General features: G+C 49.0%; 1 protein-coding gene across 1 annotated transcript in view; it reads left to right on the top strand.

The window, feature by feature from the left end:
- Positions 1–23,936, top strand: part of LOC130122850 (adhesion G protein-coupled receptor A3) — a 247,878-nt gene that overhangs the window by 186,214 nt on the left and 37,728 nt on the right. Inside the window, exons 13-14 of the mRNA XM_056291892.1 lie at positions 10,896–11,103; positions 11,707–11,915. Coding sequence (XP_056147867.1) covers positions 10,896–11,103; positions 11,707–11,915 — 417 coding nt within the window. The remainder of the gene's footprint in view (positions 1–10,895; positions 11,104–11,706; positions 11,916–23,936) is intronic.

Below are 23,936 nucleotides of genomic sequence, written 5' to 3'. Positions count from 1 at the left end.
AGGCTATACTAATGGTAGCTAATGCACATTTAGGTGTGACTCCTTATCAGTGCTGTATATATTAATATTCTAAATGGTCCCACTTGTTAACGTGCCCATGAAAAGAATATGTTTTATAGAACCAAATACTACTTCCTGTTCCTGTACTCCTTCACTTACATTCATATGCAGGCTTTTGCCTTACACATTTGGATACATGATGGATTTTATCTTTTCATCTCGCAGTGGCTACGAGCGTGGTGTGACATGACTGGTGTGCGTGTGTGTGTGTGTGTGTGTGTGTGTGTGTGTGTGTGTGTGTGTGTGTGTGTGTGTGTGTGTGTGTGTGTGTGTGTGTGTGTGTGTGTGTGTGTGTGTGTGTGTTGGTCGGTTCACTGCCTTTCTGCTGCAGGGTTAGCTGGAACCAGTCATCTCGCTGCATCATCAAACACGGCGATATGATCGTAGAAGCCCCCATTATGCTGTTTAGATGTGTGTGTGTGTGTGTGTGTGTGTGTGTGTGTGTGTATGTGTATGTGTAGGTGATTCATTGCCAAAGCTTTGTTCTTTTTTCCTCGGCACTATTTGTCTTTGGTATGCAGACAGCAACATCCTTTTGGCCCCTCTGGCATTTCATTCATTCATACAGTGTTGTGTGTGTGTGTGTGTGTGTGTGTGTGTGTGTGTGTGTGTGTGTGTGTGTGTGTGTGTGTGTGTGTGTGTGTGTGTGTGGGTACAATGCAAGGTTTACATGATCGGGTTCACAGCTTAAAGCTACAGTGTTGGAGAACACGCCAGCAGCGGAGGTTTGGCTGATTTTGTTAAAAATTGACAGGAATAAGCAGCGCCCACACTCACTACACCACCACACAACTCCCCCGTGTTAACATTACCACACACACCCCGTTGTTAACATTACCACACACACACCGCTGTTAACATTATGAGGATATTCTGCCTACAGTCTACCGTACCATGTCATAGTTTGCTTTGCCGACCTCCCGAAAGTCATGAATATTCATGTGTCTCCAATTGGCTGTAATGACACTTGGGCCAGAAAACTGCTATCCCCAACCCTTACCCTACCGTTGTGCGATAGACACAAGGTTAGCAAGTCACATGGATGTGAGGTTACCATGGAGACGGTTTAAGAGCACTAACTATATTTTCTGGCTGCTGAATCAAGAATGGGGAAAAGGCACTGTGGGCCAGCACTCTCAGTGGTTATTAGTGTTAGCTAATGCAGTTCATATATCACAGGAAGGACAGAACATATACATCTCGAGTCGTCCGCATGTGTGTTAAGTGTACGTGTGTGTGTTGGGATTGGTTGTCTGTGTCTCTCACTCAGTTTTTCTCAACCCATGTGGGAAATAGATATCATCGGTAGCATGACTTCATTAATAACTATTTAATTCCGCTTAATTTGACTTCATCTTTATTCAGCCCGTCAGCCACTAGACGTTATTTGTCCTGAAACCGCCGCCTCTCCGGCGGCATAGGTGACTTCAGTTCAAGCAACGAGGCTCACCCCGGCACAACTGAGAAATTGCCACGGGCATCACAGATGGAGAAAATCAAATAGCAACTGATAGGTAATCAAACGTTTCAATCGCTGTGGCCCATCAGTTCACGTTCATTTAACCCCCCGAGCTGGATCTCAAATTATAATCTGCAGAGGTCTTCTGAGACCGTTATTGTTTTACACCTCGCTTCAAATGAAGGTCCACTTTAATCACGCTCTTAAACTAGACGTATACTCTCTGAAAGAGCAACTATTGGTCTTCACAGCTGTACTAAGGACGCACAAGTTGTGACATTTGATAGCGGTGCCGTTGAGTCGTTTCTGGCTTGAGAGACGGTGGCTTTATGTTGGCAACGATTACAACTGACGGGCGGAAAACTGAAAGATCCCTTCATGAGTTAGGAGCGAGCTAAACATGGCCCTACGTACAGTGCTGTCTTGATTTATCTTCTTTTTTCTTTTCTTTTTTTTTCCATTTGAAAGGTGAGCCAAAACGTAAAGGTTAATCTCAGAATAGCAGAGAGAATATTTACAAGATGACACTAAACAAAGGGGATCCTGGTAAATTGGCCCATGGAGCACTCCAGTTGCAGTGGGCACAACCCCTGGCCTAATCTTACATTTTGAATCCGGCTCACCTCTGAGACACCGCTAGCACTCCCACTTTGTGTGATAGCCAACTGTTATTGCTGCCCCAAATGACTGGTCATTAATCCTGTCAACCAGCCCTGTGGCTGAACCAAACTGGAGAAGTGCATAAGAGGAGAAAGAAATGTGGTGATATTTAATCACCAGCTGGACAGACTCCAGGAGGATTCTGTGTCAGTGGATTTCTCATGCGATGCACAAAACCCTCGAAAAATGAACTCGATGCCGACTCTGTTTTTGTTTCTCTACAATTCAACTGCTATTCACACATAGATCAGTTTTAAGTCGCTCAGTGTATTCAAATTGAGAATGAGCCATTCATGAAATCTTAAGCGTGCAGGTTTTGCCAGTGGGGGGAAAAAAATAATTGGAAATGTTTCCTTACCTTCCTTCGACATGACTAGAAATGCTATTAATTGAAGCACCTTAATCGTGTAGTCTGCAGGTCAGAGACCAGGTGTCTGCACCCCAGCGTGGACAGCTTCCTCGTGCCATCCAGACACCGCTGTCAACCCTGAATAGAAACGATCTCACTGCAAAAAAAATAATATCCAGGGACAAACAGACGGAGGACATTAACAATTACAATAAGGAATGTAGGACATAATGCTTTTTTTTCTAAAAGGACAAAAACAAAACGTAAAATTTCATGTTAAAGTCCAGCTGCAACAGCATTTCGAGGGTATCTGACTTCCGTATCGTGACGTATTTCCGAGTGAAACCAGATAGACAGGCGGGACATATAACGTTGGGAGGAATTTGACATGAACATTGAAAAGTGGGCGCGTTGCTAGCTAGCTAGCTAGCTAACTAATGAGTCTTAGCTGTGTGCCGCTCACAGTTGAAGATTGATTGACGGTTGAGTGCCACGATATTATTGGTTGAAATTGGTTGGATCAAGCCTACATAAGCGCGCATAATATTTTGTTTTACAGGAAGAAAACATGATTGGATTATGATATAACAATAAAAAGATTTTTTTTGCTAGTTTTTTCGGCATATGTTTTTAAATAGATGCACAGTATAACCGAGCATGTGATGTAAAAGGATTTAAAAGACATTTTTCATTTCATCTCGACTTTAAGCTAAGTGTTAGCTAAGTCTTTTCGATAAGGTTGTCGCACATTATAATACCACACTGGTTAGAAACATAAAGAGAAATCTATACAGATCTAGAGGATATAATGTACTATTGTGAATAAGTGTGCCACCAGTGTATTCAATAAGTAATCTTAAATGCCATCTGAATCAGAAAAATAAATGTTAAGTACACAAGCTATACTACATGCCAGTGCATGATGAGTCTAAATAATTGACTAAGTAGTAGTGAAAAATACTGGAGTGGACAACAGTAAAGTGTTAATGTCCATTAGTGCCTGTGGTGGTGCAGATGGACTGTAAGAGCGAGACAGAGGGGAACAGGGTAGGGGGCTTAGTGAGGTGTCCAGTCTAGTTATTGATGAGGGTCGCCGTGGGGTGAAAGAAGTCTGCCTGCCTTGTGTGTACTTGTTTTAGTCGTTATCATTCGGTAAAGCTTCCCAAAGGAAAGAGCTTAGTATGTGTGTTTGGCATTAAGAGAGGGTATAGCAATGATCTTGGGCTTTCAGACCTGGACTCACAGAGGTCATGGAGGATGAATTACAGATGACGATCTTCTCCGCTGGCCAGGCTGGTCATCCTAGCCCGGCTCTGTCTTGTGAGTTAGCTGAACCCATCCAGAATGTTACTGAAGAGGTGAAGGTGGACTCCATGATGGTCACGTAGAATATGGCAGTCATTCACTGTGGTCGGTGGTCACATCACATGACCACCTCTCTCCATCAGCCACATCGTTTCCCCAACTGTTGTTGTCTTGATCATACCCAAACATTTTTATTTCCGGTCTGTCATGAGGTTAGGGTCGTTGACTTGAATATTTTTGTTTCACCATTTTCAACATACTTTGAAATTATGCGACTGAGTAACTTTGAAATGCTAGCAGACGTGAAGGTGGTTGCATCAGTAGAGAATTTCCTGCATGAGCTGCATGAATATCTTCAAGAATGATATGCAAAACACCCATGGCATGATGAGGATGATTCCCAATTTGCTCACAATTTGTCTAAAGACTCTGCCTGTGTTTATCATCTGTTGCCCGCAGCTACCTTTGTAGAAATGCCTCTGCACAATTGGTGTTTATTAATTTGTCAACTACAATGGCTTTTTTTTTTTAATCTAACAGTTTTGGTGTCCGTCTGTTGCAGTCCCTTGAATATTTCTGTTCAAGATGTGCGCCTTCCAGTGTGATTGTGTTTGTTGGAGGCGGGTGAGGAGAGTGCAGCTGACAGCTGAAGCCAAGCGGTGCCTCTTGGAGGAGTCTGCCTTATTTAGGCTGCTTCAAAGCTATTCTAATGTACCCCTCCACCCCACCCCACCACACACACACACACACACACACACACACACACACACACACACACTCACACAACACCAAACACAACTTGTTTGGGGAACCAGACACTTGTTGGCATGGCAACAACTTAGGACCATGTTTAATTCCTCTCGATAAGTAACGGCGACAACGCTGCAAAAATAATTACGCTCAGGAGAAACAGCCTGACTTGACCTCCCAACATGGTGGTCCCTCCTGCAGATTTATTGCATTTTCCTGTTGACTGATGATGCCGTTGTGCGCAGAGATCTGAGGAGAAGCATTTGCACGTGCCGTTATGAGATGTTGAGAGTAGTGGCAATGTGATTTGGCTCAGATTATACTTATTTTATGACGCCCACACGTACACGACTCAAAGACATGGGGACAAACAGACATTTCATTTAAACTAGAAACAAAACAAAACAAAAGAAACAAGAGCGATGATGTCTATTTTCCGTAGTTGCTGTGACAACTTTTTGACAATTAAGGTGCTGACAGGGAGGCCAAGGATTACGGGTGGTGGTGGTGGAGGGGGAGGTGCAAATCCCCGGAAATCCCCAGATACATACATCAGCACTTCTTCTCTACTTGGAACAACTTCCACAAATTGTCCCTTAAGGCAAATTCATTCCCTTCACGTTTAATTTCAAGGCTCCTCCTGTTAATATGAGAAAGGCAGTTTTCCAGCTGACATGTATGGAAAAGGAAGGAAGGAAGGACGCTGCAGCAGAGTCTTTGTTTCTTCGAAATGTCTTTTTTTTTTCCCCTGGGATGCCTGATGAAATAAACATATTATGGGTTCCTCAAATTTAAATCTCTCTGTCTGAACAGTGAAGCCATAATCCCCCCCACCCCCGAGGTCAAGGAGGGAGACATCACTAAGTGCGGGTACGCTGTGATTTGCCGGTTTCCCCCCCCGGGTCAGAAGCGCTTGTTGTGTTGTGCCCTGCAGGCTGTTTCCAAGACGTCAGTCTGCTGCTGCAGCTCTGCACTCCTATCGAGTAGGGCCTTTTGCACCGAGGGGCAGGTGGAGAGAGAGGGCGAGGGAGAGGTAGGGAGGGAGGGGTGGGGAGCGCGTGGAACAGCCACACGCGTAGGAGACAGAAATAGGAGGTGACGGCTGACATTCACCTGGATGCCCTCTGTGAGGAGAGGAGTAAGTGGGGGGGGGGAGAAAGGGATCCCGCTAACAGTAGGCTAACGAGTGAGAAAAGTGTGTGATTATGGCACACTAAGGCTACGGCGTACCGCATAGCCCGGAGAGGGAGGGGCCTGGGGGGGTGGCGGGGGAGGTCAGATGGCTGGGCCACATCCAGCCAAATCGGCTCTGAAGTGTGAAGTCCCCCGTGGCGTCGAAGCCGAGGAAACGTAGCGTTTCGGGCTGTTCTGGAGGAGCATAGATTGTTTCTCAGAACAGGGACCTTGTGCACGCCACGGGTTATGGCGCACCCCCCGGGTTATGGCGCACCCCCCGGGGCGGTAAACCCCTCTGATATGCCACCGTTAAAGAGGATAAAAGATGCAGAAAGTGATGAGGAGGAAAAACATGCCGGATGAGATCCCTTTCTATGGCTGTGTGCTTTTAGAACGGGCTCCGCTGGGACCGAGGTCACTTTGCATCAACGGTACCAGACGGGAGAGAGGATTTTTGGAGTCGGGTGCCAGGCCTGTGATTCACCTGTCTGTCTCCTGCCTGACAACACAGCTCAAATCCCCTGCCACTTCATCCCTGATGTCTCTATCGCGTAAATTCTTGGAAACAGACTGCTGGCTTCATCTGTTCTTAGAAATAAATGATGCAACATCAATTTTACAGCAAGAACGCCTCCCCCTCCCCCCAACTCCACCCCCACACAAAAAAACAGTCAACCACACTCACACACACACACACACACACACAAGACAGAGAAGGATGAAAATCAATAGCCTTTCAAGTGTGAGTCAATGCTGAAGCTAATAGCTAACAAACGCCAGGCTGGAAAAGCACCCCCGGTTCCCCGCACATGGCGGCTGTAAAGCAGACGCTTTACAGTCCCGTTGCACCCTGTCACGTAAATAAAATGACCCTCTCGTATAATGAAACGGACAGATAACTCAAACCCTCTCGGGCTCCTTCAACCGGGGGGAGGGGGTCATGCAGATTTGAAGGGACCCGGTTACTGTGAGAGGACCCACGGTAAACCAACACCGTCAACAGCGTTGCTCGCACGACAAGAGCGCTCCCCTTTCCACAAGAGTGGAAAGGGGAGCGCTTGTTAAACTTGAGTTAGAAAAATAAATAAATAAATAAAATTGGACGTCTTTCTCCTCGACTTTGATTGCACTGATTGCCTGACTAAGCAGCTACCCATTTACTGTAAGGGCACCTTATGGTCAGCTACATTCATCTTGGGCAGGAAGCGCCCCTCCCCTATTGGCACAGAGTGCTGATCCCCTCACGCTGAAGGGTGACGGGACTGGGAGCCGAACAGCACTCCGGTACCGTGCGACACTCGTGTTATATTTGTAATGAGCAGGTACCACCGCCGACCTGCAGAACACCATCCTCAGTTGGCGGTGCTACATTACTGGGTGACCTGATGAATGGGCATAGGCAACTTACTAAAGAACGCCAGCGGGGACGGGCAACATGATCCAGAAAGGGCCGGCGTGGGTGCAGGGCTTTGTTCCAACCAAGCCGCTACACACCTGAGTCTAGAACCTTGATTTGCAGACTCAGGTGTGTAGTTGCTTGGTTGGAACAAAGCCCTGCACCCACGTCGGCCCTTTCTGGATCATGTGGCCCATTACAGGTTCAGTGGGCTTTGCCGGCTGGAAGAGTTTTCTGCACAAACCGTCCCAAAACGTGCACGACATAACTGATTTCTTCCTGCAGAAATGTCCCTTTAAGTGCTTCACTTCACACAGCAGTCAGTTTAAGAGTTAACCGTCATGTCACCGACAAGTTGGGTCATCACATCCTGAATAAGCTGGAACTAAGCAAGATACACAGCAGCACTTACTGCAGTAGTATTACTACATTAATGCAGGCCTCATAACAATGACTCTTGTGTAATGATCATGGGACAATAATACTGTCAGAAATAGTCTAAATGTGACATACTGGGTTTGCTATGAAAAAAAGGAAGAAGAAGAAAGCCACTTTATTTTGTCATCGTATTCTCACAATGCATTGTATTCTTACAATGAGTGTGTTCTCTGCATGTAACCCGTCCTGTTGCATAGCAGCAGTGGGCAGCTGCAGCACCCGGGGACCAACTCCAGGTCTTCTTTCCATTGCCTTGCTCAGGGGCACAGACAGGAGTATTAACCCTAACGTGCATGTCTTTTTTGATGAGTGGACTGATTATGCATGAAAGGAATAGTAGGCATATGTAACCAATAGTGTAACCAATGGCTGAGATGACGCCTATATGAGCTCTTCTCCCGGACCGTCACCTTGCCGTGGTGGAGAAGCTTGCCTTTGCTGATGATCCCGAGAGCTATGCGGTCCGGAGCTCGGCTCCTGGTAGGGTCGCCCAAGTCAAGTCAAGTCCATTTTAGTTGTATAACCCAGTATTACAGATTTGACTCGAGGGGCTTTACGGCAACACAACATCCTGTCCTTAGACCCTCGCATCAGATGAGGATCAACTTCCTAAAAAAAACCGAAGGCGGGTAGGTCAAGGGGGAGGTTGCAGCCGAAGCCCGATACAACAAAGACAGCGGAAGTGGTGGAAGATGTCTCCGGGTCACAACGGCAGTGAAGGCGGGTGAAGGCTGCAACAGAGGGTGGTCCCCCCTTAGTTCTCCATGCCATTGGACTCTGGCCACCCCTTGCCAAGGACCGTGTGGTGGCTGCAGGAACATCAGCCTGTCCACATAAAAAGCTGTCATGCACAGGCGTCCTCCCATTATGCGGCTCCAGGGTCGGCCTCTATGCCAACCTGAGGACCCAGAGGGAGGACGGTCATACTCGACCCCGAGTGACCGCCGATGAAGATATGAGCTTAAATTAAGAATATGGGAAATGATTAACTGAGTGAAAGTGACTTCAGTTTTCTGAAGCCTTTTCTTCCATCTGTTAACATCACATTTCAGTGCAGAGCTACATAATGAGCTTTAGTTATGTATTACATATATATGGGTGAGATATTGAAAAAAACCTATACAATACCAATATCAGTCTAAGGGGTACATTAAACTGGCTGTGTGTGACCCCGGGGTCTTGTGGTCTCATGGTTCATGGTCATGAACCTGGTTTCTGCCTCTAACTGACTTCTATTCCCAAGCTGATGTTTAGCTGTACCATCTTTGGAGATTTGGTAGTCGTGGTGGTGGACGGGGGGGGCTATGATCCCTCCCAAAAATGGTTGTTAGTAAGTACGTCTTAAAAAATATAGCACCAAAATTTTCCTGTCTATTAATCTGGTCTAATTTAATATATTGTAACATGCATGGATAACTAGACACGGTGGCCGCTGATTGAAGGGTTGGTCCCTGTAGTCGAGCGGTCAGCGATGTTCCCGGCGGTGTGGGCGATATTGGTTCGCGTCCCGACCGCGGCAGTTCCTGTGGTTGCCCTCCGGCTTCGCTATAATATGCTGTTGTAAGACATTAGTGTTATATTGAATTATTTTTTATATTCGTCATTGGTAAGAAAATTGGCAAAATGTATATTTTCTCTGCAACCCGACCACTATGCTGTCTGAGCTGCTGTCTTCCATCACCGGGCTTCCCCATGCGGTTCCGTTCAGGGTAGGACTTCACAGAGACGCCGTCGACAGAGATGCCGGTGAGAGGGGCCCCGTCCATCACCTGTAACATGATCTGACAAATCAGTCTTCTGATCCAAGTTCCGGGTGTTTCGGGGGTGTCCGCTTGTTCTTCTGGGTCGTTGGCTGGGGTCGTCAGTTATTTAAAAACATGATCCACGTGAGCTAACTGTAGGGCTCTGGAACCGGCGCAGAAGCATCGATAACATCCAAATCAGGACATCATATAAATAATACATAACGCTAGCTACTCAGCTCAAAATGCACAGTCGGGGGGCATCCGGGCAGCGTGGAGGTCTATTCCGTTGCCTACCAACAGTTCGCCAGTTCGAATCCCCGTGTTGTCTCCGGCTTGGTCGGGCGTCCCTACAGACACAATTGGCCGTGTCTGTGGGTGGGAAGCCGGATGTGGGTATGTGTCCTGGTGGCTGCAATAGCGCCTCCTCTGGTCGGTCGGGGCGCCTGTTGGGGGGGGGGAATAGCGTGATCCTCCCACGCGCTACGTCCCCCTGGCGAAACGCTTCACTGTCAGGTGAAAAGAAGCGGCTGGCGACTCCACATGTATGGGAGGAGGCATGTGGTAGTGTGCAGCCCTCCCCGGTTCGGCAGAGGGGGCGGAGCAGCGACCGGGACGGCTCGGGGAGCGGGATGATTGGCCATGTACAATTGGGGAGAAAAAGGGGGGATGCCCAGTCAATACTAGGCCTGCCTCCAATTACACACTTAGGACAACGATCCTGTATTGTTGTGTACACACATCAGCATGGCGTCACCTCTGGCTAACTAGCGACGTGCCGTTGGTTTCACAGCAGGAGACCCCCCCCCCCCCCGGACTCTGCAGGGCACAGCCTTGCTATAAAAATATAATGTCTAATTACGATTCAAATACGTTTACTATCATTGATAAAGTAATAAAAGGGTGGGTTGTAAAAAAAAAAAAACAACTCTCCACAGTCAATCTACCAAGCACGCTGTGCACTAAACTGTGGACTTGGCTTTGCATGTATTACACTGTATGTCCTTGTTTTATGAGGAGTCTTGAGCTTTAGCAGAGCTGATCACGGTGCTGGTTGTCCGGGGTACCATAGGGGCAGTCAACCCCCTCTGACACACACACACACACACACACACACACACACACACACACACACACAGACCCTGTGACTCCTAACCTCGCTATATATAATTTTTTTTTGGGAGGGGGGGGGACTCGAGTGTTTAGAGGCGGTGGAGAGGAGATAAAGTCGGACCGGTTGTCTCTTTAAATCAAGCCGCAGCGTTGATGTGCCCTCAAGCTGAAATGGTAAGAACCATTTGCACCTCTGCGGCAGGGAGCCTGAGCAAGTGGAGCGCTTCCACCGCACCGCACCGCACCGCACCGCACCGCCTGACTCCCAGCCCCCTGGTCACTCGTCTGCTCGTCTGTGGTCGCCCCCGTTCCTGGCGAGGAAATCTATATTTGTTATTCTTCACATACCCCCCCACCCACTGGAAACCCCCTCCCCACCCCCAACTGTGCATCTCTTTCACAATTTAATTTCAGTTTTCCTTTTTTTTTTTTTTGTCCCTTCTGCAGAACTCGGTGGCAGTCGCCTCGATCCATTTCCCGCTGGCTGGTCCGCCTCTCTCCTCCGCGCTGCAATCTGTTGATAACTCCACTTGCAGGCTGCAGTTCGTCGTCTTCCGAAATGGCAAACTATTCCCTTGCACGGGCAACTCGTCCAACCTCGCAGACGACGGGAAACGCAGGAGCGTGTCGACACCAGTTGCTTTCACCAAATTAGGTAAGAAGGGGAGATCCATTTTCCACCTGTGATGTCAAGGCTCGTGCCGCCGTCGCGTCGCCGGCTCGGGCGGGCACGCTTAGCACGCTGGGCGACATTATCACTTCGCTCTGCGCAATAGGTGGCACGCACGCTGCATGGCGGGGTTTCCGGGGGGGGGGGGAGATAAATCACACAACTCTTTTGTTTGTCTCACTGAGTGACGGTAAACACCGCGCGTTATTACGGAGCTCGCCGTCCAGGCTGATCTCGTCACTCCGGTGCTTATTTAAGGCTAAGGCACTTCAGTGTGTGTGTGTGTGTGTGTGTGTGTGTGTGTGTGTGTGTGTGTGCCCCCCCCAGCATGTGGTGTAGTGGATATTGGTATGATAAGTGTCAGCAGTGACTGACAGGTCCGATAAGAGCAACAACCCGCCGCCGCCGCCGCCGCTGCTTGCGCAGTGCCTCAGTTGTGGTGTTCGGTGCGTGGTACCTGCGTGTGTGTACGCGTGCCCCGCACATGTCTTCTCATAGGGCGCTCGCGGACTTCTCGCCGGGTTTCTCTAATTGAATGTGTTTCTTTCTTCTTCTTCTTCTTCTTCTTCTTCTTCTTTTTGTTCTCAGATGGGTGCAGCCTCGGGAGCGGCGTGCGCTCCGTTACCATCGCTCTCAGGCACTTCGCACTGGGTGTCGACCCCACCGCAGCCTATTGGGATTTTGACCTGCTAGATGGGCACGGTGGCTGGCGGGCAGAGGGGTGCCACATCACGGGCTCCGCGGGCAACACGACCACCATTCATTGCACTCATCATAATAACTTTGCTGTGCTAATGGTGAGTAGCCTACACGGTATAACGAGAGTCATTCATCCCCTCCCTCTCTAAGGACGCCCATGTTATGTCCCCCCCCCCTCTCTATGTCGCGTAGGCCTGTTGTGGATCAAATTGCGTGGCTGTTCACAAAAGGAATAGACGGGTCACGTGCTTGGAAAAGCTCCTCTTGCGGGGATCTTTTTTTAAAAAGCTTGCTTTGTCGTTGTCCCCCCCCCCCCGGTTACGAGAAGGTTCTCGCTAATTTGCTATGGGATTTTTTTTTTTACATTTTTTTTGGGGGGGGGAGGGTTTGGAGCATGCGACGCCGATTTCCCTACTCGTGTTTTTTTTTCTTTTTTTGGGGGGGTGTGGATACGAGAAGTTGTGTGATTTGTTGTCTGCCACCTTTCCATAAGCGGCACAGCAGCAGCAATGGAAACGATGCTCAATAGAAAGGAGCGCCTCGTCTCGTAGCTGCTCGCCCGCGAGCGCAAGTGCTGCACTAATTGGTCGCATCCTTCGCCGACCCCCCCAAAAAAAAAAAAAAATGTTCGATTATGAAGCGCAGCGTCGTTAATCTATCTCGCTCCATTCGGTGTCTCTGCGTCGCCCGGCGGGTTTCTCCGGCGAATGCCTCCTCCCGAAGACGTCCCCTATTAAAATTGATTTCGGGAGGATAACACCAAACGCGCCATGGAATCATATCGCCCAGTCATTCCGTAGAGCCGCTGCGCCTCGCACGCTTTTGGATGAACAGAAATCCTCCGGATGTTTGCCGAAGACTGGGATTCGTTAGACTGGGAGGTCAGTTGGGTCTTTTTTTTTCTGGTTTTCCAGTGGAGCATGATGGAAGCGGGCTGCTTGAGATGTCAGTGCTGTCTGACTTGCCTTTTAACTGCATATTTCATGAAGCTGCTATTCAGTTCCGTTGTTATTCGTGTGTGTGCGTGCGTGCGCGTGCGCGCGCGGGTGTGTGAAGTAAGGTGGCTCAAAACGCCGCATATAAGGGAGAGTGGAGCTGCGGGAGGAGAGAGGCGTCGAGGGCGGCGCGGGGATGCTGGCCGAGAGGAAGCAGGGTGTGCGCGGAACGCCGAGCCGCCGTCAGGCGGAGCGCGGCCGCCGTTGTGCATGGAGGGAGAGAGGGAGGGAGGGAGGGAGGGGGGCCCGTGGCGGCGTGTGCGTCCGTGGCGGCGTGTGCGTCTCACATCCGACCTGCTCCTCAGGCGGACGCCTTTCCCTCGCGCATGACGGCGCGCCGTCGTTGGGGCGCCTCGTGGCCGTCCGCGCGGTAACGAAGCGAGCTCGGCAATTTTGTAAATGGACGCCGCAACAGATTAATGATTTGAACTTCCAGGCACGTATGAAGCATAGAGACGCGGTGATGGGGGGCTGGGGGTGTGGTGGTGGTGGTGGGGGGGGGTGAAGCGTCTGTACAAACAGCACATAAAGCGATATAACGTTTTTTGTTTGTGTTTTTACTCGGATGTTTGCGCGGAGACCGCGCGTTTCGCTAATGCAGTCACCACACCCGCCGAGTCTCCGCAGTGCCCGAGAAAAAGGACCCTTATTTACGGACTTGTGACATCATTCCCCCTGCCGGCTCCGTCTAAAACGCGTTGAAACGATGTGCCTGGGCTCACGGTCCGCTCCTCAACAGCCAAGACCTGTTGCATAATCTTCTCATGTTAAGCCGAGAGAAATCTGCTGTTTGTGTGAGCTACAAGTGGGCTATTAATTATTATTATTGTTATTATCATTATTATTATCACTAATTCACTGGTAATAAACCCGAGCGTTTAGCTCCTCGCTGCAGGGCAATGGCAGCACCGAGGCCAGGATGTGCACCGTGCCACCGGTATCTCTGTGGCTCGGAGCGACTTGCAAACGCCATGTTACCAAAGTTTCGACAGGCTGTTTGAAACGGTGACCGCCTCCTACGTGGGGACGGCTTTCAGTCAGGTCGGCTGTCACGTGGTTCTGACCTTACCCCTGGTAGCCGGGTAATTCCTGGTGAGGAAAAACTGACGTGATTTGCACCTCAAGGCAGATAGACCTCTGCAAAGTACCCCAATGGATCCATCTGTGGCGCATCTGTGTGGGGAAACCTGACAGGGTTCGCCACAAAGCATGTCAGCTCCTATAGGAATAATGCAAGAAAATCATTCCAAGCTAAAAAAAAACAATCTTTGAAAGGCACATTGCAATATTCAAATTGTTGTTGATCCAGCCCTGTTCACGTTCAGCTTCAAATGGAGTAGGCCCTAATTACTGTATGGCGGGTGTGAGTGTGTGAGCACACACGCATGTCCGCATGTTTTGTAAGCACGTGTTTGATCATATGACTAATCTACGTATAGTGTGGCAAACCAGTATAATTGTCCCAGGGAACGGCTAGCCAGGTTGGTTGGGGGAGTTAAAACGTATTTTAACGAGAATCTCTGTGACGGGGTGCATGGCGGAGACTAGAACCCATTGTGGGTCACCCCTCGCAACACCAAAACAACTGAGTCATATGTAGTGGGAACACCTGCAACAGCTCCTGGGTTTGTCTTTGGCATAGAGTCCCCCCCCCCCCCCGCTGCCATGGAGCTGAAACCGGTCAGGAGCAGTATCTTTGGGTTTGGTCACACAGGAGGCCAAGGTTGGGTTGCACACCTGTTACATTAAGGGACATGGCAAAGGTTGTTTCACACAAGATGGCCCCTTATCTGTCTTTCTTGATGGAGGATGCCTGTAAGAATTGGATGTACTGTTAGCTGAGATGGGCTTTACGCCCCCAGAAAGCGGCTCAGCTGGTTTCAGCACCACGGACAGCTCCAGAGCTCCCGCGCTTTGCCCCATAGCCTCCTTCGTTCTGGTCCATCCATCCTCGGTCTGCGCCCTGCCTCCAGCAGGCCTGTGTCTACCGGTGGGGAGGGCTGACTCACTCATTTACAGCAATGCAGCCTCACCATTTGTCTTCATCACAGTGACAAGTTCCGCCCTCCTACACACACACACATGCACATGCACACACACATGCACACACATGCACACACATGCACACACCTCTGCTGCAACTGGTGTGTATACTGTATTTCCCCCCCGTCACAGAAGTATCTCGATATTTTAGTTGAAGTTGCAGACGTCGGTTGTGGGCAGAAGATCCTGTTTAACATGCAGAAGAAGACCTTTAGAGTGAGAGAGAAACAGAGGGGTTTCGCCTGTGGTCCAATCAAAACAAAGAGCCAGCCCGCCTCGTGCCACTGAGGGGAAAGCTGCTCCGAGATGCATCTCCATAAACTATGAGGTTTAATGGATATAAGACACAAAATGGATTCCTGGAAGAAGGAAAATAAAATGGATAAAATAAACGCCGGTGATGGTTCTTCATCGCAGCCAGACCGGCACATGTGACCTGCTCTGCATTTGAATCGACAGGCCATCGTAGCATCTATACAGTATGCAGGTACATATAGATTAAGACGTTTGGAGGTTGACAGTAGATAGTATTCTTTAGGACAGTTTCAAAGTCAGCAACACATCTTGAAGAGAGAGAGAGAGAGAGAGAGAGAGGAGAGAGGAGAGAGAGAGAGAGAGAGAGAGAGAGAGAGAGAGAGAGAGAGAGAGAGAGAGAGAGAGAGAGATTCTGCGAGAGAGACAGAGAGAGAGAGAGAGAGAGAGAGAGAGAGAGGAGAGAGAGAGAGAGAGAGAGAGAGATCCTGCTGAGGTTCTCTGAGAGAGAGAGAGAGAGAGATTCTGCGAGAGAGACAGAGAGAGAGAGAGAGAGAGAGAGAGAGACAGAGAGAGAGAGAGAGAGAGAGAGAGAGAGAGAGAGAGAGAGAGAGAGAGAGAGAGAGAGAGAGATCCTGCTGAGGTTCTCTGAGAGAGAGAGAGAGAGAGAGAGAGAGAGAGAGAGAGAGAGAGAGAGAGAGAGATCCTGCTGAGGTTCTCTGAGAGAGAGAGAGAGAGAGAGAGGAGAGAGAGAGAGAGAGAGAGAGAGAGAGAGAGAGAGAGAGGAGATTCGGTGTGTACTTCTCATTGGGGCAGAAAGGGGGCGTGGCTTTTATTGTGATAGAGGGGAAATGTTGCCCTTAATACAAATCTAATGCTGGTCAAATCTCGCAATTATCGAGTTTATCGCTTAAGTTGTACTTTCGCGGTTTTATTGCCTCAATCAAATGTTCTTTTGCGTCAGAATTTGGCAGTGGACCACAGTTCGCTCTCTGTTGGCTTGTGTAGACGCTGTAAACACTAGGTGGGCTACAGAGAGACCTTCAGGCGCAGGCCTGCTGCTTGTTTGTGTTACTTTACTCGTGACTGCAAGTTCTTGCTCCCCACATGCAAGAACCAACCAGAGTAGAACGAATGGGAACTGACTCCCCTGCTGGTTTGGGGGGCTCACCTTTCTGTTACCCTGAAAAAAAGGGAGGAAGAATTGTAAAGGATAAAACGTCATGGATGAGATGTTAATTGCTTGAGCCATGGTGCACAGTAAGCATCTTCTGAACCAACATGTTCATGCAAAATATGAAATTTTCGTGCATAATTACTCAAGTTTAATGATTTTGGGTGGAATGTAGGTACACTCACCCATGGGCAATAACCGCTTTGATCGACAGAACTTGCAGAACTCCAATAATGAACATTCATCCTATTCGTTGAACTGTTGGTAATGGATGTTATGTGGTACTTCACTACATCAGCGTTTTGAGGGGTTTTAGTTGATCTCCTACATTGGATCACTTCTAATAAGCACGTATTTGGAGTCGAGGTGCTGTGTTTGGTTTGCGTGTCAGTATTTCCTGGGATAACTGCTGTTTCCTAACCAGAGGGAACGAGCTCTTGTGATTGGGCCTTAGCCGATGGAAGGCAAGTTTGAATGGCCAGCTCCACTCTTGTCTATGGAGGAGGCCTGACCAAAAATGTACCTCTGCTCTAACGGCGAACGGGGAAAAAATAATATAATGGCTCAATAGATTTACATTTTCTGTTGAAGACATACGTAGGTGATGATCTTTTAGCTGACGACACAACGGGGATTTCACCGTGAGCTTTTTGGTGCCAACATTTTGTGCACACCGAAATAAGAATTTATAATGACTGCAGTCGGTGCTGGGTGGAAATTAGTGCGTCTCATTTCCTGTGCAGGCAAAGTATGATTTTTACTGGAATTAACTTACTTTATGTAGGAATAATCCACTATGTTGTGCTGTCGTTTTAGCAAAACCAGTTGTTCAGTAATCCTCGCTGCCGTGTGTTGTGTGTGCAGTATGTTGAGGTAACAGTCCCATCTCTGAGGTTTTTAGTTCGCTGGTGTTGCGTTGAGCAGTCATTTCCATAAGGGTCAGTGCAGTTCTCCGTCACTATGCTAATGACCTGCAGGACCCTTAGCATCAGACACGTTTGGCTTGCTGGCTTTATTCTTGTTTGAGACATGGCTAGTCATGGAGGAGAACTAATCCACCTCCATGTATGCGTAGGCGGCCATACTTACTCAGTGCTCAGCCCCTGACTCACCCGGGCACGCGTGAGCCCGGCTTTGTGCAGTGCTGTGTGAACTCCCTGCAGGCGAGCCGGGGCTTAGCCCTGGCTCGCTTTGTTATTATTTAACGTGTGCACTCCTGTTTACTTTGCAAATGGCAGCTAGCTACCGGCTGCCATTTCGCGAGCGATAGCTCGTTGGCGTGTGCGCCGTGTGTGCGTTCTTGTACTTCTGTCTTTGTGAGGACCAATCTGACCAATCAGAGTGAGGGCAGTTTTGCAAAGTGAGGGCATTTTGGTCGGTCCTCACTTCTCAAGGTTGTGTTTTAGGCTTAGGAGTTGGGGTCAGGGTTAGGGTTAGGACTAGGGTTAGGGTAGGGTAAGGGTTAAGGTTAGGCAGTTAATTCTTATTTATTTATTTTTATTTTTCCCCCTTTTTCTCCCCAATTGTATCCGGCCAGTTACACCACTCTTCCGAGCCGCCCCGGTTCTTGCTCCCCCCCGCCGATCCGGGGAGGGCTGCAGACTACCACATGCCTCCACCGATACATGTGGAGTCGCCAGCCACTTCTTTTCACCCGACAGTGAGGAGTTTCGCCAGGGGGATGTAGCATGTGAGGGGATCACGCTATTGCCCCCAGTTACCCCTCCCCCCTGAACAGGCATCTCGACCAACCAGAAGAGGCGCTAGTGCAGCGACCAAGACACATACCTACATCCGGCTTCCCACCCGCAGACACGGCCGATTGTGTCTGTAGGGACGCCTGACCAAGCTGGAGGTAACACGGGGATTCGAACCGGCGATCCCCATGCTGTTAGGCACCGGAATAGACCACCACACCACCCACACGCTGCTAGGCATCTAGTTCTGATGGTTAAGGTTCAGGTTAAGAGCTAGGGAATGAATGTAGTCCTCACATAGATAGAAGTACAAGAACATGTGTGTATATGTGTGTGTGTGCGTGTGTGTGTGTGTGCATGTATGCAAGTTGTAGTGTGCGTGTTTGTGCACGTGTGCCTGCATGCGTGTGTTTGCCCTGAAACCCGGGCATCACCCTGGATCCCTTTGTTCCCTACTTCACCGCTTCCAAGCCCTTCAGTTTGCACTTTGCTGACTCTAGTTAAAGTAGTCAACTATCTGAGAGGGGAAGGGTCCGGCTCATCCATCCCCCCCCTCCCAACTCCCCCACCCCTTCCATAACAGATTGCTACAAGCCAATAACTTGACACGAGATGCAGATTGTTTTCTTCCTTGAGTAATGAGTTCAGAGCTCACAGCCCAGCATTTATCTCAGCCATCAACAGTTTTGCCCCGGCCTCGCTCAAGTCAGCCAATACTCACCGCTGGCCCTTCCCTCGCCCCCCGGCACGGCAAATTAGAAAATGTAGCCGCCGCCATATTTTTACACACTACATATCCTTATTTTTTGGCTTCATATATAAATGGGATTGCTTTACCCTGTTGTCATTCAAACCGTGTGTGCTCCTCGGCTGAGTGTGTGCGATTGTAATAGTGCTGCTTGCAGCAGAAGGCAGTGTTGCGTTAATGTGTGCATGTACACTTGCCCGGTGGGGCAATCAGAAGAGAGTTAATGGCCTATTCAGTGGTCTCGCGGTTTTGATGTTGTTTATATACAGCCGCTGATTAATTGGCACCCAAAACAGCGCTCGAGTTTTTGGGGGGGGGGTTTTATGGCGAAGGAGAGCCGTCGCTTCAAACGTGAAACTCTCCATGCTGACATGCAGCCTTATAACTGGTAATGATGCAGTTGCTTTTATTATTTTATTTTTTTACATTTTATTGCTTATTCGATGATTTTGGCACGACATGTCTTAACAAATTAGCATGAAATGTGCTCTTGGTGGTGATGAAGGCTTTACTTCTTTTTTTTTTAATCGCAATGCATGAGCCATATCGAGCAGATCAGAGGATCGGATCGTACCAGAGCTCAAATTGTTTTGCACAAGTGTGTGCATTCACAGATTTGTGTGGGCACATAACACAGTTCAGGATTAGTTAGTCATAGATGATTTAAATGAGGCTGAGTCCTGCTTGCCCTCCGCAGATGACCAGAGAGCATCTGACGCATGATTCATGTCCCAATGCACAGCCAATACACACAGCCTCTTCCATACACCTCACAACGATGAGAGGACATCTGATCTGAGGCTGTCATCGTTCTGCTCTCTCTCTCTCTCTGTCTGTCTGTCTGTCTGTCTGTCTGTCTGTCTGTCTGTCTCTCCCTCTTTCTTTGTCTGTCTGTCTGTCTGTCTGTCTGTCTGTCTGTCTCTTTGTCTGTCTGCCTGTCTTTCTCTCTCTCTGTCTTTCTGTCTGTGTCTGTCTCTCTGTGTCTGTATGTCTGTCTGTCTATCTGTCTGTCTTTCTCTTGCTCTGTCTCTGTCTGTCTGTCTGTCTTTCTTTGTCTGCCTGTCTGTCTTTCGCTCTCTCGCTGCCTGTCTGTCTGTCTCTGTCTGTCTCTCCCTCTCTCTCTTTCTTTGTCTGTCTCTCTGTTTGTCTGCCTGTCTTTCTCTCTGTCTGTCTGTCTGTCTGTCTGTGTCTGTCTGTCTATCTGTCTGTCTTTCGCTCACTCTGTCTCTCTGTCTGCCTCTCTCTGTCTGTCTGTCTGTTTTTCTTTCTCTGTCTGTCTGTCTGTCTGTATCTCCCTCTCTCTTTCTTTGTCTTGTCTGTCTCTCTCTTTGTCTGTCTGTCTGTCTGTCTCTCTCTATCTGTCTGTGTCTGTCTGTCTGCCTCTCTCTGTCTGTCAGTATGTCTGTCTGTCTTTCTCTCACTCTCTCACTGCCTGTCTGTCTGTCTGCCTCTCTTTTACTGGCTGCTCCCCCATCACCAGTTTGACCCTTAAGACACCCAAGAGACAGCTAAGCAGGAATGAAGACAGGCCCAGTAAACAGCCTCTCTTTCTTCCTCTTTCCCTCCTAACCTTTTCTCCCGTCTCTTTATTTCCGTCTTTCTGACAGGTTGCCATTACTGTGCACTGCATTTAAGCCAACGGGACGACGCCTCCGTTCCTCAAAGCCATGCAGCCAAGGCAAACACATGGGGAGCTTAATTCTTCCTCCGTTAGGAACGTGTAGCGTGTGATTGTGCCAGGCGCTGGCTGGCTGTTTGGCCGATTAGCTTTTTGCATGTCAACGCGTCTTCATGTCTTCAGTCAAGACATCAGCTCGGAGAACTCACCCCTTAATTGGTGCTGTAGCCCCGGCTTTAAATAGAGACAAGATATATCAACCCTGACATGGACGGGCTAACTACCTTCTAATCTGACCCGACCAGCCCTCCTCTAGGTCAAAAAATTCATCAGTCCCTACAGCGCAGACCAATCGCCATCAGCGTGACCTTTGACCCACAACCTTATGACCTCATTACTTCGTAAAAATGCCCTTTTCTCTGCATCATCCAAGGTCAGGGCAGCCGTACCCGGCAGCACCGTCCTGTCTGTGTCTACAGTAGGGACGGTGAGCTGCCGCAGCTACTTCCCCGGTTTGTACCGCTACCGACGCCGTGTTGACTCCTGGGAGGAGGACGAGGACGAGGACAGCAGGAAATGAAACCAGAGCAGTTTGAAGGGTGATAATTAGGTGAAAGAAGGGTTTATCTTTTGGCAAGGTTATTTTGTTTTTTCTTAATACATATCTGATGGGGTTTTTTCTATCCCTAAATACAGCGGGTCTGTCTTTATACCATCCAGATGTCCCAGGGTAGGATGTATGCGGCCCCGCGAGTCTCTTCTTTGTTTGTTTTTGCAAGTTTTCAGCAGCTGCAACACGTTTCATCACTGGCTCATGCACATACTTATGGTGAGCAGCTCCATCTCTGCTAGGGGAGAGGCGGCGCAAAGAAACATTAAAGCAGGGCTAGGGCGTCCGGGTGGTGTAGTGGTCTATTCCGTTGCCTGCCAACATGGGCATCGCCGGTTTGAATCCCCGTGGTACCTCCGGCTTGGTCGGGCATCCCTACAGACAAAATCCGTCGTGTCTGTGGGTGGGAAGCCGGAAATGGGTATGTGTCCTGATCGCTGCACTAGTGCCTCCTCTGGTTGGTCGGGGCACCTGTTCAGGGGGGACTGGGGCAATAGGGTGATCCTCCCACGCGCTACGTCCCACTGGTGAAACTCCTCACTGTCAGGTGAAAAGAAGTGACTGGCAACTCCACATATATTAGAGGAGGTACATGGTAGTCTGCAGCCCTCCCCGGTTCGGCAGAGGGGGTGGAGCAGCGACCGGGATGGCTCGGAAGAGTGGGGTAATTGGCCAAGTACAAATGGGGCAAAAGAAAAAATATTGCAGAGCTCTAAATTTAAACCATGTTGACTGTAGACTGAGACATTTCAAAAGTAAAACAAAAGAATGTCCAACAAGATGCAGCAACTAGTCCGGTCCAACACTTAACAGTTGTGGGATGTTGGACTGGACTAGTTGTTGCATCGCAGTAAGAAGTGTGACGACAGAAGTTGAAAATTTTTCAACTTTGGAAAGAGATAAAGCACTCACGGCGCTATCGGCTCTAAAAACAAAATATAGGTCAGGGCCCTGCATCGGGTCGAGATCGCTCAAAATGTGACCTTTCCGTCCGGGGAGGTGGGGGATGGAGGTTACAAGGAGCACTTCACTACAGGTGTCCAGTCCACTAATTCACCGAGTCCGAGCAAGCGAGGACTCGGTAACCGCAGTTCTTCGCATTAATGACATTGTGGGTCCTTGACATGAAAGCAGGAGCTACATCCTCTCCAGACGCAGATCAGTGGCGCCGGCGCTTCATATTCACCGGTTTGTGGACCGTACACAGTTAGCCCGCTCGTGTGCACTTAAATGAGCAAAATCACTATTTGCTACTACCACTGATCAGAAAAGATGGAGGCCGGAGGACAGAAAGCTGTCGGTCCGAGCTGCCGAGAATCTTAGAAAGCAGTGAATATTCAAGGAAAATAAATAAATAAAGGTTGTCAGCGACAGTTGAAAACAAAAAAGAGCAATTCAGCAGAGCGAGCTCCTGTTCAAAAATAAAAACTGCATGAGTGGATCGATGCTGGTCCCAAAACCCTTTCTTTTACCTTTATTCATGGAGGGCAACTTGGAAAGCGTGCACCTTTTTTAGCAACATCCAGCTTCTCGGTTATTCGTGTCCGCCTCATGAATGGTATTGTGTTTTTCTTTATCATAGGCAAACGTTTTCTTCTCGGCCTTCTCGGCTATCGTTTCAGGTGTCGGAGGGTATTGTAGTCAGCATTGTACAGGTCGCTTCTCACCCTCGCAAGTATGAAAATACATGCATCTGCCTACATTTCCCTTCTGATGTGTAGGATGGTTTTGCGTGTATGGTTTTGGTATAGCTTGTGTGTGCGCATGTGTGTGTATGTAAGAGATTCTGAATTATGCACAAGTATTTTTTTTTCTCTTCTGGAAACGGGGCTTTGCATCACTGTGCTTCAACTTCAAAGCTTACTCCGTCCGCTTCCCAAATCCCATTCCGGAGGGTGAGCGATACGTTCCGCTATCAAAGGTGAAAACTAATCTGGACGTTGAAATTCCCTCCCCCTCTCACTGTCCAGGCGCCGTGCCGCTGCCTTACAAACGGCTCTAATGAGACGCGCGCACATGCAAATGGCCGGCGGAGGAGACCGAGGGCCCCCACTTAGGCCTAAATGGCGCAGATAGCACAACTGTCAGATGGCAAAATGGGATTGGCTGAAATCACGCCGAGGGGTCTGTAATCAAAAATGGAGGAAAATTGCATTGGATTGAAGAAGGAAGTGATGGGGGGGGGGATGGAGGGGCAGATCTGATTGGTTCTCGTGCTGAAGGGGGGGGGTTGGGGTTGGAGATGATGATGTATCTAGCTCTTGTCTGTTCCACATTATCTATCTATATAATATTATCGCTCCGGATCTCCTTATCGCACCATCGCTCCTTTTCTTTGATGTCCTCCGCAACGGTTCTGCTTCCTGTTCGCAGCGTGACCGACTCCTCATGCATTAAGAGCCTCTTGTTCCAAGCATGGCTGAATGCTTCCATATATATATATATATATATATATATATATATATATATATATATATATATATATATGAGCATGTCCCTCTCCTCCCTCTCTCGCAGCCGGCACAGCTCACAGGGGGATAAAAAACGAAGTTCCAGCCCGAGTAGAGGACACTGGACAGTTCCCGGCAGCTTTGGGCATTCTTGCGCCGACCCCATTGCCGTGGGTTTTCTTTGGCAAGGCCCCGTTATCTGCAATAAGGCACATTTAATCTGAAGCGCTGCGGCAACAATGTGGTTTTTATGGTAATGGTGATGGCGCTATCAGCCTCCCAACGTTCCACAGTAGAGTCTTTACGCGGTCAGCCAGTGGCGCCAGCGGGCCCATTTGAGGCCCGTGTGCTCAGTAGGGAAAAGACGGGAGGAAAGAGCAGACGTGCACGGTGGACAGCGGAGGACGTGTGGACGTGTGCCGAAGCTCAAAGCTCTTTTAAATGCATCCGGCTCGGCGCCGCAAAGACAAACACGAGCTCGCTTGCCCGCGGAGACCCCGGGCCGCCACGAAGCGAGCCGTTTTGCCGCGTC

Source organism: Lampris incognitus, chromosome 13, assembly GCF_029633865.1.
Source record: "Lampris incognitus isolate fLamInc1 chromosome 13, fLamInc1.hap2, whole genome shotgun sequence".
NCBI classification, from domain to species: domain Eukaryota; kingdom Metazoa; phylum Chordata; class Actinopteri; order Lampriformes; family Lampridae; genus Lampris; species Lampris incognitus.
The sequence above is the reverse complement of the archived record's forward strand: the minus strand, read 5'-3'. Positions and strand labels throughout refer to the sequence as shown.